Below are 16,731 nucleotides of genomic sequence, written 5' to 3'. Positions count from 1 at the left end.
ATAGGTACACCCTTGTAATTTCTGATTTTCCCGATGATGATCAGAAGTAGAAATGGAGTCTTGCCTGCCATCCAAAAGAAAGAGGTCTATTACCATATCCAGATCTACCTGTGTTCTTTAGCTGGGGTAGGGTCACCTCATGATACTTCTTGTGTCAAACAGATGCAAAGATGATCCCATTTCCTACAAAATCCTTCTTGAATCACTTACGTTGCCCTTTATGTCTTTTATTCAGATAATCTAAAAGTTGATAAAGAGAGGTTGGATGGATCTGATGAACCACGATTACCATCTTTTTAGAGAAGATATGACCTAAGAGAGAACCGATGAGGATGTTGAGGCCACTGATATATTTATCTAGAGAGGCTGTCTCACTTCACAATGTAGGATTATAGAAGTTGTCATATTCTTTGCCAATATTTTCTAATATAGATAAGTTGTTCACAATACTGATCAATTTATACAATGATTCCTCAAGTGGAGGAGGAGGATCTGGTTTGTTCTCCCCAAGAGCAGGCAAAGAAAGAATTACATGTTTTCCCAGCTTCTTAGTACCTTTAGATCATGCTGGAAAGACTACAAAAAGGCCATGTCAATGAAGATCCAAATAACCATAAGGACAGAGTAATGAAATGGGTCTTTGGTGTGGGGCAGTGTATCAGGATGATGCTCTCTACTCACTTCTGATGAAGCTAAGGTTAACCATGTCAGTTCTGTGATCAGCAACCTCTATGCCGATAGCTCCCTTCTTGGAGAATATTCCAGAAAGATTTAGCACTGCCCACAGAAGGAGGCATCACCTTAGTACCCTGCTCCAGTGCCATCATCAGAGTTGTGGTCTCCACTCTACTTGAAGCAGCTTTGTTCTGAGGGAGCTAAATGCCCTAACAGAAGTATTGGAATTGAGACTCAGTGAGGGAGGCACCATAATCTCTAAAGTCTCCAGATCCCCATCCCTCATACATACCGACCAATCTCAAGAATCATAGCATCTCTTCTTAAAGAGTATCATTCATGCCAGTTCTGAAAAGAATCCCGACGAGAGTTCCTCCTCTTCTCCAGGATGATTCAACACCCGTGGAAAGAACATGTTCACATGCACTGAAAGCCTTGAAGTTTAGACTATGACTGTGAGAAGCCTTAGAGTGCTTCTCTGAGAAAGTACACTGCTGTAGAGACATCATAACCGCAAAAGACCTTATATCTGAGGAAGCCTTAGAAAAAGCAATCAGGATTTCAATGGTTCCTGAAGATGATCATATAAAAGAAGCCTTTGATGGTTCTAGAACTAGCAGGCGGAGATCAAAAGTTATACTCTTCAAAGACTAAGCACCAAATACACTTTGCTCATGTTTCTTGTCCTGAGATAAGCCATAGAACTCAGAGCAGCCTGTAGGGAATGACCCACTCTCAAGCACAGGAAACACTGGATGTATCTGTCTGTAGTACACATCTTGGCATTGTTCTTGTCAACTATACAAAACCAGGAGGAGAGAACTACAGCTGAGAACTAGCCATAAAAACCTTGAACAACCAACTGCACTGACTGAAATCAGGCCACACAGCACCTTAGTGATGTAAACACAAGTTTTTACAGGCAATGGCAGAAAAGTTACTAGAAAAATTAAGTGAAGAACAACAAATCTTCACTTTTCATAAAAACTAAGTATACCCAAAAAAACTAGTGCAGACAGACAGGAGCACTAAGATGGTTCAGTACCCCCACTGAGCCACAATGAAGTACTAACAATCTTGCTCTTTAAATCTGGGGGCTGAAGAAAGGTGTTTATGCAACCCCAAAAGATACTGCTTTTCCAGATGGTTCTCAGTTAAAGGCCTTGGGGAACATCCCAAGAACTGGGATATACAGAGGCAATTCTTGAAGAAACAAAGGGTTAGGAAATAATTGAAAGCACTTTTAAATCAAGTTAAATTATTAGTAGAAGAGGTGTAGCAGCTTAGCCATTCAGAAAAGCATTTCCTTCAACCAAAAGTATATTAAAATCAGATCAAGAGGGGATTCCTCTGAAGAGACCACACATTTTTCTCCATATACTGATTATCTGCAATGATGCATAATATAATGTAACAGACTCAAATTTATCATCAAATAAAAGATTTTTTTAAAGTTTTATTAATTCCAGTTATAAACATTAAAAGGGTGGATCAGCCACAACAAAATTTAGGTTAGATACACATTTTGACATATTTAACAGAAATTTTGGTTGAAATAAAGGAAAAACTTGTGCTCTCTCTGGATGGGTGATTAAGTCTGCCTTTGTTAATACCCAAATTTTGTGCCAACTAAAACAGAACCTAGTCCAGATGTTGCTTCATGCACGTCCAGTTGCAACTGTAGCATAAAGTTAGAAGTTTCCCTGTTTAACTTCAGTAAGGCTATATTCTCTGACATCTCTGCTAAATTAGAATCAGACAAAATATTTTCTCTCAGAAGTTAAACAGTTACTATACATGCTGCCTTTAAACAAAACTAAGGTGTACGCATACATACATCCCTCATTTTCAATTTCTAGATGTGGAGTTTTATTCTACTGTTGTAACTTGATAGCGAATGCACTCAACTGTTTAACACCATCAGAAATGTAAAAGAAGAAGACAGATTCAAGAGTAATTTTGAAAAGGCACGGAGGGGAGAGGGCAGTCTTTAGCTATAGATATTTTAAAAAGGCAGGGAAAGGAAAACTCCAATGGCTAGTCTGGCCCCTATGGCATAGAGCACACAGGTCTGATAAGTAGCTCCTGTATATAGTAGTTCTCTGGAATTTGTAATATCCAGATAAACACTGGTGTTCAGCTAATCAAAATCTAAGGCAATGTTGAAGTACATATTATCCAGTCATACCACTGGCTTTTTAAAAAAATGTAAAATTTTGATCCAATATACCTTTCATGTTAGATATGACTGGTGATAAAAACAGAGTGGTGTAGGAATTTTATTGTAATTTCAAGAAAAGAAGTTTATACTAGTCAGTCAACTAGTGCACAAGGGAAGTGTCTCTTTCACTTTAGTTATTTAATGTCTATTAGAAACTGTGATACCATCCATCAATGTACTCATGTGGTATTATCAGAATTCAGGTAACATCACAATCTGTGTTCACTATATCCTGATCTAATGTCATGGCTCAAAATTAGAGTAGTTCAGGAATTATTTTTAGTTTTACTTCTTATAAACCCAAATTAAAAAAACCTAACTTCACTCTCCAGATTTTAAGGATTGCAAACAAAGTAATTCCAGATATTACACATATGAAAGGTCACAGTTCACCGTGGACAACAAAGATGATGGCAGTATAAGAACCTAAAGAGAACAAAATAGAACTATGTAATGATGGGAAAAAATGGGGTATATACACAATCCTTTTACCTTTATCTTGGACTTCTTTTGAAAATCGCTCCCTTTCAATAGCTGATTCACGTTCTATCCGCTCAATTTCAGCCAATGCATCCAATTCTACTTCATCATATGGCGTTATAGTTCCTTGTTGTGAAACCTGTTGCTGTGTCTGTACCACAGGAGTCTGAGGTTGTTTTGTAGCAACTGAAGTGTTTTGTTGTAAAACAGGCACTTGTTGTGCCTGAAGGAATGCTGTCTGTTCATGCTGCGGCAAACATTGAGCAGCATTTAGTGGGCGGTTAACATCCTGTGAAGTAATGGGTGTTTTAGAAGTCTGTCCTGGGTACTGCACATTAAAAGGAATATCACCCTCTGACACATTACTGTTTTCCAAACCAGAAAGCATATCGTCCTGCTGGTCCAAGTCTGAAGATCTTACACGAGAGAGTCTTAACGTAAGTTTAGTGGAGTCCTTGGAAGGAGAACTAATGATATCATACATTGCAGCTTTTTCAGTCTGGTCTTTTTCATCTTTGCCTAACTTCATTTTCTTTTGTTTCTTTTGCTTTCTTTCTGGAGAATCTAACAATATGTCTGGGGGTACATCTCTAGGTGATGAATAAGGTGGAGGCTGAGATTGTACAATTAAAGGTGGTCTTGATCCTAGAATAATAATTCAGAAAAACTGAAAAGTTACGGTGTTTCACAGTTTATATAAAAACACACTAAATATTCCCTAAATTATTCACGTGTACTTCTACAAATATTTGTGTTTACAAAAAGTAAGTGTATAACTAAGAAACATGCTGAACACATCCTCAAGCCTGATATAATATAGATAGTTGCCGCAAAGGATGCCCATATCACCTAACAATTTATTTTAGCAATCCACATCTAGTAGAGAAAGCACCACTCTAAAAAAGATGTCCAAATCTTTTGATACAGTGCCAGTAGGTTCAGGCCAGGAGATCAACTATTACAGATTTAGTTAATGAAAAGGTAGCCTGGGCTGTGGGCAAATGGAGGGTTGAAGTCTCCTTAGGTTCTCAGTGGGGTCCAATGTCAAAAACTTAATGATGAGCTATAGACAGACAGTAGTCTCTCTATATATATATATTTTAAAATGCAATAAAATGAAATAAAATGAAATAAAATAAAATGAACATATCCATAGATCACAGAAGGCTTCTTACTTTAAAATGTTCCTGGAAAGATGAAGTCAGAAAGCATTTCAAAAGCAAAGGGAAAACAGTCTTCCTTTCTTCTTTACCCATGGGTATGTCTATTTCTTTTGCAACTTTCCTACATTAGGGGAGGACTTAGTCAATTTACCTAGAGGCAATGCTTCTGTCCACAAGTGGCTGAGATATTGTTTCTGCCATTACCTCTCCATCTTTTCTCTTTTTTCCTCTTTTCCCAACTTATTTATTTTTCTTTCTAAGATGCATTCACCCCAAGCTCTGAGCACATTTACATACATTTTACCAACAGGAACTTTAAAAAAGGGGATAATGTCACATAAGCACCTCCCCAATTAATCAAAAATTTAAAAAGCCTTTTCCCTTCAAATTGCATAAGCTCCCTTAATTCTCTGCCCCACAAAAAGCCAAGGACAATAGATAAGATGCAGCAGTCAACAATTTGAGTTCTATTGGTCCAGTGACGGTGTGTAGAAATGAGGGGCACAAAGGGTCCCTTGCTAAAAATACCTTGCAATTAGCACCCTATAGTTTAAACATGGGGGCTGAGAGCTTAAATTTAGACTCTTTCCTAATGATATCATGATAGCTCTTGTGGAGAGGGGCAGTAGCTAAGGTAGCTATAATTCAATCCACTTAGATATTTATTGGTTAACACCTTGAACTGCACTCAAATGAATTGGAAGACAGAAACTGTAATATGCTCTATGCAAAAGACACCACTAAGTAAGCATGCAGCCTTATTCTGAAGTTGAAGTTTCTGATCGATTTTCCACGTAGCTCCAAGGACAGCATACTGCAATACATGGATCTAACAGCGACAAAATGAAATATAACTGTGGCAAGGTCTACATTCAAATTAAAACCTCTCTCCACAAATATCCTCTTTTCCTTTGTCCAGGCTCTTGTGCCTTGATTTCTCTCCAATTCATCCTAATAGGTGTTCTACAACCTCCTTACACTAAACCTGGCATAAATTGGATTTATCTTATCCTAACCATTTTTTCCCTTTCCTCATCCTCACAGTCAGTTACACTATCCTTCCTCCCACTCAAGCCTTGCAACCATGAGATTATCTTTGATTCCCTCTTTTCCCTTTCTCTTCACATCCAGACTCTCAAAATCTTGCTACTATTCACTCACGTATTTCTCAAATTAGCACCCATGAAAAAATCCTAGATCCTACCATGGTTGTCTCTGACCTTGCCTTCTACCACTGACTTCAATTCCTGTGATATATATACTTGAGATCCTCTTGACCTCAAGTTGAAATATTCCAAAACCTACAAGATTAGTTTGCTACAGCATATAGGAGAAAATCTGTTATCTGATGGTCTCCTTTCTGGTAATGACCCTCTCCCAAAAAAGGACATAAGGACTATATTGGTCTTTTTGCAGATACCAGAGGCTTTACAAACTTGTCCAAGGGTCTTACATGCTTGCCCCCCGCCCCCATACACACTTCTATTCTCGCTCCAAATCAATACTTCTAAAGCTGTACTGGAACACAATTTTTATGCTTAACAATTACACCTTATCCAATGACATTAAAAGCCTGACTCTCCATTGCCTTGCACCTTATGTAAAGTATTTATACCAGTGCAGAGTGTAAAACAATACCATTCCAATTTGGTAGCATTTTGCACTTACTTTGGTCGGGTAGCATCTTGCACTTACTTTACTCTACATAAGGTATAGAGCAATAGAGGATCAGTTTTTTTCTATTTAAGAGTAGCCTGAAGAGGCCAATGGATTTCAGGTGAGGTGGACTGGGGTGTGAGATTATTCCCAGAAAAATAATCAGTCAATTTTAATGGAAAAAAATGGACCTTTCCACCACATTTGGGATCTAGCAAGCCATAAAGAAAAATTAATAGTGAGGGCGAAGAAAGAAAGAAGAAAGTTTCCCTTCCCTAAAAATCAGTATATACAAACTATTTTTGGGAACACCACTTATAGACTTGTAGCACCTTCCTGGTGAAGGATGCTTCTGTACAGTGTGATATAGCAAGGGCAGAGGGCAGTAGGAGAGTGCTGGAAGGGAGGTATGTAAGCCCCAGAATGCTCAGGGCTTTGTTCCCTGCAGACTAGCTAGAAGTCATGAGGGGGCAATTAGGAGCAGCTGAGGCCAATTAAGGCCCAGCCAGGTGCTTGATAAAAACCCTCTGCTCCAGAAAGACAGAGCATGAGCTGGAGGAGTAGGAGTGCCATGCTGTGTGGAGGAGCAGAAAGGAGTACTGAGGAAGGTACAGGGCTCTAGAAGCCAAAAGGACAGAGAGGGGAAATTAGCACAGGGGAAAAGACTGCAGCTGTGAGTACAGTGCCAGCATCACATAGCTGCTACTCATTGGGCCCCTGGGCTGGGATCCGGAGGAGTGGGCGGGCCCAAGTCCCTATCCCCCTCCCCAAGGAGATGAGATAAAGTGCGAGACCCACTGGGGTGAAGCCAGCTGTTTGCCACAACAGCAATGAAGTTAGTGGCTAACTGTTTTATATAAAGGTGTACATGACCAGGAGGCATATGTACAGATTTCCTCTGTGATGTCTGATATCCTATCTGCCGAAGATGCCTCCACTGCGCTTCTGATTTCTTCTAGGACTGGTTTATTTTCAGCTGTATTGGCCTGGCAATGTCACCTGGCCATGAAAGATTTAGAAGCAGTCAGGCCTAAGCATCTAGGGTGAAAAGAAATTAATAAAGAGGAGGGTTTTCTGAACTGACTGATTCTACTAAGATAGAATTTAACAGCTCTTCTCACATGCAGCACATGCCATGCTCTTTTGGGTGTTGAGGCTTCAGGCAAAATGATCTCGTATTATGTTATGAAGCATATGTTTACTTTTGGAATAACTCTGATGCATGATGAGCAGATGGCCCTTAGGGAAAACAAGGCTCATTCTGTAAGAGCAAAAATTTCCAGAAACCTTCTTGCTAATGTGATTGTAACAAGGAAGAATGTTTTCATAACAAGAACTGTAGGGAATTAGACGTCATCTGCCTGAATGGATAGGTAAAGATCTCAACTAGGGACGATAAGTTTGATTTACACAAGAGTGCTGCTATAATAAACTTTGATACTATGGGCTGATCTACTAGCGACTTGAATGAGCCTAATTTTAACAGTTTTTAGTGCTGAGACACAAGAGACAATGGTGGTGGGCCTGAGATTCAAGTCTAGGCTATCCTGTAAGACACAGAGTGGGAAAGCCTAGCTTCCTCCAGTTAATCTTTTAGTACCGGTAGGAGAATTTTGTCCAAACTCTTGTGTAGGCCAAGAGGGTGCAAGCTTTATGTGAGGTTAGGAGACCCTCCATTACTTTGGGAGTGGTATAGAACCTTATTTAGGACTTGCTGCTTAATAACTAAACAGTCAAACTCAAGTAATCTGGGATGTGATGCAGAAGCAGGTCCTAGAATAGGACATCCTGCCTTTTGGGGAGAATAAAAAGTAAGCCTGTGCACTCTCTCTTCAACATCTGAGTCCCACACTCTTCTTGGTCTGATGTAAGGATGACAATTACAGCGTCCCTCCTTGATCTTCTTAAACATTCTTCCTAGTATCAAAAAAGAAGGAAGGAGGTGAGAAGTGTTTCAGAGAAGCTGATTTGGCAATTTGTGAGCCAAACAATCTTTTCCCAGTGATCTTCAGTCTGCTTTCCTTGTCTTTTGCATTACAACTGTATGTGAACATGTCCCATAAGGGATGTCCCAACTAAGACTTAGGTTGAACTGAGCTAAGGCTCTTTAAATACTAGTTTGAATACTTGCAGATTCAGCAACCATTATTAGCTGTCTATTTCTGATGGCTTAGTCAGCCAGGTTGTGTGTTTAGCACCCCTTTTGTGAGGATCACCCTAGAAGAGGTTAGATGAGCTTCTGCCAGGAAACAATCTACTTCACTTTGGCATTTAGATTCAATTTCTTGTCCCTATCCCCTTGCTGATTTATTTGTACTATGGTTGTCACATTTTCTAACTGAACCAGAATGTGTTCCTTTCTCAGATTATCCTGAAAGAGCCATCCTGATCACTCTCATCTCTAAGAAATGGATGCTCTGGAGCCTGACCGTTCATCATATTCTGTTTCCTGTTCCATCCATGTTCTGTTCTGTTCCAGCTGTGGAATCATCAGGCATCAGGAATTTAGGATCAAGATTGTGGCGTGGGGATCCTACCATCAGGCAGCTTCCTTTTTCCACCAACAGAGAAAATGGATCACTCTGGGTGGTACCTTCACCTTCCATTGCATCTCCTGCTAGCAATGGTTTCCAGCCATCAAGAGGAATCCTTTAAGCACTCTCACCTGCCATTTGGCCAATGTAATAATCCCTAAGCATGGACCCCAGAAGACTTATGACCAACAGGTAAAGATAGACACACTGTGGCACATTGGAGATCAGTACCAGAAAGTTGTCAAAACCATGGAAAGACTCTCACTCTTTGTGTCTATCCTGACTCATGGTGATGTGATCAACGGTTCAGGGATTCTCTTCTTTAAGTATATCAGCCTGAAACCTGGACAGGGTACTCTGAGTTGCTTACTAAGGATGTGGCTACACAGGAGTAAAAACACCCACATCTGGTCCAGGCCAGCTGACTCAGGCTCACAGGGCTTAGGCTCTGGAGCTGAAAAATTACTGTGTAGACATTCAGGCTCAGGCTGGAGCTCGAACTCTGGGCTCTGCAAGGATGGAGGGTTCCAGAGCTTGGGCTCCAGCCAGAGCCCAATGTCTACATAGCAATTTTTAGCCCCACAGCCCAAGCCCTGTGAGCCAGTTGTCTGACCTGGACCAGCCGCAGCTTATAGCTGTACCCTGAGAATCACAGAAATGCAAAGCTGAAAGTACCCTTGAAAGGTCACCTAGTCCATCCCCTCATGTTGAAACAGGATTGGCTATACCTAGACAATCCCTGATAGGTGTTTATCTAATTTTCTCTTAAAAACCTCCAGTGACGGGGATTCCACAACTTCCCTTGGTAAGCTACCCCAGTATATAACTAACCTTACAGTTAGGAATTTTTTCCTAATATCTAATCTAAACCACCATTGCTGCAGTTACGCCCATTACTTCTTGTCCTACCTTCAGTGGATATGGAGAACAACTGACCACTGTCCTCTTTATAACAGCACGTAATATATTTAAAGACTTGTCAGGTCCCTCGCTCAGTCTTCTTTGCTCAAGACTAAATAAGCTCAACTTTTTCAACCTTTGCTCATAGGTCTGATTTTCTACAACTTCCATCATTTTTGATGCTCTCCTCTGGACTCTTTCTAAATTTGTTCACATCTTTCCTAAAGCGTGACATGTGACACCCAGAGCTAGACAAAGCTGAAGCCTTACCAGTGATGAGTAGAGTGGTACAATTACCTCCTATGTCTTACATATGATATACCTGTTAATACAGAATGATATTAGCCTTTTCTGCAGAGGTGGCCACCACTGCCCTCCCCATGATTTCATATATCTAAAGGAAAGAATGCTTCCTGCTCCTCTGGCTTGGAATTCTTATGCTCAGAAGTTTCCTTGTTGAAAGAGCTAGAATTTGTGGATAGAGATGAGAATCAAGAATGCTTTCTGCTTTTTAAAAAAAAAATCTTTTTGGTTGGTCTATCTTCCCTTTTGTGGACAACGGTGATAATATAATAAGACTACTCTTTTCTTGTCTGACATTCTTTTCTGGATGACAGTCCATGGAGATGTGTCATGAGCCTTGATATTACCCATCATCCATTATATAACTGGAAAGGAAGGGCAGGGGAACAATCCTGACGAGGTCTCAGAAAATACGCCAGATCAAGTGGCAAATAACCAAAATACCCCCTCTTTGGCAAAACACCAAGAATCTATTAATGAAAAATAACATAATGATCTATATATCACCATTATTGTTACTATTTTATGAAGAACCTGGGATGGTACCTTTAGAGATCGATTTACATAAGTTTTGGGATAGGTTTATCAATGTAACCCTGCAAAATTATTGACTGATAAGCACGTTCTATTTTGTTGTTAAGAGAACCCTTGCAAAACATGTCTCCAGCAGTTTCTTGCCTAGCATAAGTGAGATATGTAGAGGCCCAAACAAATCAGCCAGACTCTGAGCCCCATCCCTACACACAGAGGGCCGGTAGACTGGGAACAATTGTGGCAGGGCTCCCCTTTTGTAGCTCCAGAGAAGAGCTATTCGCAGATAGAGCGCCTTTTGTTTGGCCCTACCATAATGGACAAGAATAGAACAAATGGAGGGATGAAGCTGGATGAGTAGTCCTAGTTGGGGAATGATCCACTACAAAAAGAAGGGGAAGTACTACTCATAACTGTCCCAAAATTTAAAAAGACGGTTTTAAAAGACTGTGTCGTAACAGGTAACATTAGGAATACTAAGCCATTGCTCTGTTTGCATGGTTGGAGACAGAATCTAAATTGAAGGCGTAAGGGGCATAACCAAGCCTTGGAACCTTATGGAAAAATCAGAGCTGCCTCTGGTATTTGTAAGAAGAGAGATGAAGGCAAACATCCTGGAGAAAGGGAATTTTTTATCCATTAAAAAAGGCGGGCAAACTCCATCAAGACAGCAGATATAACTTCTGTCATGTATTGCAGGTGTTTTCCCCAGGCTACAAACATTACATTTCCCTTGTTCAAATTCTTTGTCAGCCAGATATCTGTCATGAAGGTGCCTATCATAATTAAACACTGAGCCATCACACTCTCCAAGACTAATGAAATACACAAAAAAGCTCAGTGTTATCTACATTTTGAAATCATAGAAGCTTAATATCTACAATCTCTTTCCTAATGGCCTCACATGTTGAGCCAGAGGGCTGAGAGCCTGCATGTGATCTGTCTGGTCAGCAAAGGTCCAATACCACCCTTTGGGTTCTCCACAGAGGAAACAAAACAACTTCTCTCTCTTCTGTTGTTTGCAGAATTGTCAACAATATTTTCATGGGTCAACATCAGAAGGCAGCAAAAAGATCTAAAGTAATCAGCACGGACATTAGATATTCATTCATCACCAAGAAAAACTGGTCGATGCAACCAAGCTGTCTCCCTACCACATCCAGGTCTAACAGACTGTCAAGGGTTAAGCAGTCTGAGGACTCAAGTATTACTAGAACTCTTTCAACCCCTCTCAGTAAGATTCCCTAAAAGGGAGATTACACTCAGGGTGCTATTTGACGAGACTCCTGCTGTCAATAATTGGTCTTTTGACCAAAGACTTAATAATAACTACTTTAAGAGATGCTGGCATTTTAGTCTCCATCAATACCTCCCTTTTGGACTTTAACAAGATGTGGATGGACCGAATATAAAGGTTTAATCTGAAGCTCCTCCAATTTTTCCAGAACCTTAGTAATTCACACCAACTGGTCCACCACTGCTTTGCTTCTGCCACAACCAGTTCAAGTCCAAACAATCTTACCAACAAAGGGCTGAAAAATCTTCAAGGTGGGTGACAACTGTATTTGAGGTGAGGTAGTCTGGATTCAAGCTGCTCATTAACTGGAACAGGACTTTGTGGATGCTATAATGGCAGCAACTAAACTGTTCTTTGCCACCTACACAACCCACAAGACTCAATAAATTCTTTATTCCAATCTGCCAGACTTCAATCACAACTTTTGCCACCAGAGGTTGGACCCATCTTCCTTCCAGCTTCATCTGTCACAGATTATCTATATATCATGATGAACTGTGAAAATCATTTTAGCATTCCCTTCTCTAACCCATCCCTTGATTCTCTTATCAATCTCGATTCTCTCTTGCTCTCTCACCTGAGCCATCTGGCAAACATTTTATTTTATTATATTCCAGTGGTATGGCAGAAAAAAGTATTTTTGCACCTTTTTACTACTGTGGCATTGAGTTATTAAGAATATACAAAGCTTTAGATCCTCTGCCATGCACCAGAACTGTGTACTTCATTCAGTTACTGTTATAAAATGATAAGGAGGCACGCAGGTAAAAAAAAACTGGAACAAAAACACAAACCACAAACATTCTAGAGCTTGCTACAAAGAACAACTTTTAGTTTTTGTAAAATTATCCTAATTTTCCTATCCAGCTAATATATTTAGGCCACTTCCACAGTAGATATTAAATGGTGTTAGCTGACCTGGTTTTAAATTGCTTACATTACCCACAATGTATCTCACTGCAATTAACAAAACTGTTTTATGTTACCATACTTTTGTAAATATAAAGAAATCAATAACACAGTTATGTGTTTGAACCATGTAAGTATAGAACAACAGAAACTGTTCTTCTAATACAGTTTAATCCTCAGCATGTACAGGATTTACAATTTTGATATCCTCCATCAGATTATACTCTGTTTTAAAATACGTAAGTCAAATTTTGCACCTTCTCAGGTTTCCAGTTAACAGGGGACCAAAATAAAATTTTAATTAAAAATATCACTAAGTGTATATAACTTCCGTAGTTTTATCTCAACACAAAATGCTAGTTAGAGCCAACTACGTAGCTTATAAATTCACCTGTCTTTTATGATTAGGAAACAAACTCACACATACATAAAATCTGTTTTAGCTACAAGAGTACCTTTAGGTGTTCCATCGCTCCCAGCTGGAGAGCACACTGACTGTGGTGATCTCAAAGAAAAGGATGCAGCATTCCTTATTGAAGAATCACCGTCCTAAAAACAGTGTTAAAAATGTGTATTATAAACTTAGTTTTAAAAAGAAGTCTAATCAGAAAAAATACTGGGGAGGGGGCCACAAGACAACTACTAGTACATTTAACATTCTTTGAAATTTAGACCATGTTCATCATATTTTATGTGCATTTTAGCATGAAATCAGAGTCCTACGAAGAACCTACAAACCAGCACATGCAAAAATACATATGAATTTGTGAAAATATATTTAGCTAAAAGCGCTACTTTATTTTAGGCTGTCATGAAAAAATATACATATTTAGAAGTTCTCTGATATTAGCACTCATGCCAATGAGCTAATAATTACAAGCCTGAACTCTCTTTGCGATCAACTGAAAAAAATATATGAGAATATAAGAAATGGATTTTGAAACAACAACTTCACATTTATTTATTTCATTTCATCCTAGATCTTGAAGTGTTTTACACATTAACCGGGCTATTACCTTCAGTTTCTATGCTGGAAGGGAATGATATCAGGCTGAACAAGAAAACATGCAAGTCCAAGAAGCACTTGTCCAGACAGCTGAAATATGAGTTGTAATGATGACTCAGGTCAAGTTAGAAAAACAGCTCTATCTATAAGAACCAACTCGAAGAACAATATGGTGTACTATACTAACACCACTCACCAATATTACTTTTTTCTATTACTAGTTTTGCATAGATCAGCATGCCCTCACATTAGTCAAAATTTCTGATAAGTGTCCTATGATTGTGAATGTTATTACCAAAATGTAAGGAAATGTCCTAACTTTTAGGTTGAAAAAGTTAACAGTAAATTAAATTAATATTTTTCATAGAATAATATGTCATGGAAGAGGGAAGGCACTTTATTCAATTTCTCATTTCACTTTCTCCTTCTTCAAGCTTCTTTTGCATTTAAGGAAAATAGTAGAACCCTCTGGTAGTCAAAAATATACTTTTATATTCACACAGTTAACAACTAATCACTGGGTAAAACTGCTATACTGCAACAACATTCATTTTTGTCTCCCCCACTCCACCCCCCCTTTTTTTTTAAAGCATGCTTGGGGGAAAGTCTTTTCAATGCAGTTCCCATGTTTAAAAAAGAATAAATAGAGAAAAAGAAGCCATTTAGCTTTATACATAGAGCCACCTTGGGAAGGGTTATTGTTTAAAACAGTGAAACTAAATTCATGCAAGTGAGGTTGGAATTAATAAGGAGAGCTCCAAGCTAGCTAATAAAATAGTCAAGTTAAGCCAGATACAGGTACAGGTAATATTCTAATATGGCTGTCTTCTTAAACCTTGGTTTTATTTATTTCATTTTTTCCAACATGCAAAGTGCTTTGTATCATATATTTATTTATAGCATGTGTTATCTAAAGTACAATATGTGTTTGCAGATGCAAGAGAAGAAGTTTAATAGTGCTGCTCTAACTAAATACTTGCTTTACCAACAATGCTTGAGGAATGAACTATTTCACCTTGTAATCAGTACTATGGAGGAAACACACCTGAGCAGATGTATAAAATTCCAACTCTACATACAAAACAAAAATTAAAACTATGCACTTATTTAACCTCTGCATGTACCAGAACATACCACTATAAGTCTGTGCAAGTTCAGGTGGTCCAGGGCTTGCTAATTTTGTTTTAACATTAAAATTATGGAACAAATTTTTGTCACACAGGGCTTAATTTCAATGCACAATGAGATCTCCAAAACCATTAAAAGTTGAGAAATGTCAGCTCAGTACCTTTTTGGTTATGAATATGTAAACCTAGCTAGTTTTGAAATATGTCAACTTTGGCTCCAACCTAGCATAGCACTTAAATAAGTGCCCATCTTTAAAAGCATATGCTTAAAGGTAGGTATGTCCTGAATGTGAGCCAAATCTTTCTAAATGCACATATGCTCAGTACACATTTTCAAAAAGGTGTAACTTTTATTATTTACTACCTTTTTATTTTTAAAGAGGCAAAATCATAACACGAAGAAAAATACTGTAGAGAATAATCAGGCAACAGCAGGGAGATGATTTGGATCATTTAGTTTTCCACATATCTAATTTTTATGTTTCAATAACCCTCAGGTATGATTGCATGCATGCCACGGGTCAACTACAACTGCTCTAATGTTATGTAAGAATAAAGGCAGAATATTTATAAACTGGAAAAAGGGAAGGTTACTCAAGAGAAGATTGCAGTAACTGAGGTTCTTCGAGATGTGTCCCTCCTGGGTACTCCACTGTAGGTGCAGCAGTGCCTCCTGCACTTGAGATCAGAGATCTTTTGTAGCAGTGCCTGGTGGGCTGCACATACACTTCACCCTGTCTTACGCTGTGAGCAGCATCTACATATAGTGCTGTGCATTCCAAATGCCCTCAGTATTTCCTCTACCACAGAGTCTATATTGGAGCTCCAAAGCAGAGAGGAAGAGGGCGTGTAGTGCAGCATCCATAGGGGGACACATCTCAAAGGAACTCAGTTATTGCACAGGGTGAGTAACATTCTCCTCTTCAAGTAGTGCCCCTATGGATGCTCCACTGTAGGAGACTGTAGAGCAATGGCCCCAGGTTGAAGCCTGGGGCTTCAGAGTGGCATTCAATAAGGAAGAGAGGACAGTGTGTCCGAGTTGGGCATCAGATGTCATGTCATGAGTAATTGCATAGTGTTGGCTAAAAGTGTCCGTGGATGGCCAGCGGGACACTTTGCAAATGTCAGCAATCGGTACATTGTAGGGAAAGGCAATCAAGGAGGATAGGAAGCAAGTGGAATGCACTTAATTTTCAGATGGAGGCATCTGGTTGGGCAGTTGATAGCAAAGGTGTATGCATTGTGAGATCCACTTGGAAAGCTGTTGTTTGGAAACTACTGCTCCCTTTGAGCTTTCAGCAGTTGATAGGAATAAGTGTGGTGATTGTCTAAAAGGTTTTGTTCTATTCAGGTAAAAGGGAAATGCTCACTCATCTAATGTCTAGGATGTGTAGTACAGGTTCCTGCTGGTTGCTGTGTGGCTTTGGGAAGAAGCAGGAAAGCTGGATAGGTTGGTTCAACTGGAAGGAGGATGCCACTTTAGGTAGGAATTTTGGGTGTGCGCATAAAGTGACTTTGTCCTTATGAAAAACCGTGTATGGAGGGTATGCCATGAGGGCTCCTATTTCTCCTACTCATTGGGCAGACATGATAGTGACAAGAAATGCTGTTTTCAGAGAGAGGTGAATATAGGAGTACATTGCCATGGGCTCAAATGGTGGTCTAGTAAGACAGAAAGGCTGGGATCTCAAGGTGGGGAGGAATGTTGTATTTGAGAGTAGAGATTCAGAAGGCCTTAAGGAATCGCTTCATGACTGGGTGAGTAACTATGAAGTAGCCATCTATCTCAGGATGGAATGCTTTGACGGCAGCCAAATGCACATGAACAGAGCCTATGGATAGGTCCAATCTTTTAAGATGTCAGATATAGTCTAGGATGAGTAGTAGAGGAGTGTCCATCACTGAGACATTTGGCAGTGCAGTAGGAAT

General features: G+C 39.4%; 1 protein-coding gene across 7 annotated transcripts in view; it reads right to left on the bottom strand.

Moving 5' to 3' along the window:
• The window catches only part of NIPBL (NIPBL cohesin loading factor), a 281,327-nt gene that overhangs the window by 127,547 nt on the left and 137,049 nt on the right, over positions 1-16,731 (bottom strand). For all 7 annotated transcript variants that reach the window (XM_067545538.1, XM_067545537.1, XM_067545539.1 and 4 more), the window contains 2 exons: positions 13,125-13,218; positions 3,389-4,021 (listed from right to left, as the gene is read on the bottom strand). In XM_067545538.1, coding sequence (XP_067401639.1) covers positions 3,389-4,021; positions 13,125-13,218 — 727 coding nt within the window. The remainder of the gene's footprint in view (positions 1-3,388; positions 4,022-13,124; positions 13,219-16,731) is intronic.

Source organism: Emydura macquarii, unplaced genomic scaffold (assembly GCF_026122565.2).
Source record: "Emydura macquarii macquarii isolate MOO-44397 ecotype Brisbane River unplaced genomic scaffold, CSIRO-AGI_Emac_v2 contig_1045, whole genome shotgun sequence".
Taxonomy (NCBI): domain Eukaryota; kingdom Metazoa; phylum Chordata; order Testudines; family Chelidae; genus Emydura; species Emydura macquarii.
The sequence above is the reverse complement of the archived record's forward strand: the minus strand, read 5'-3'. Positions and strand labels throughout refer to the sequence as shown.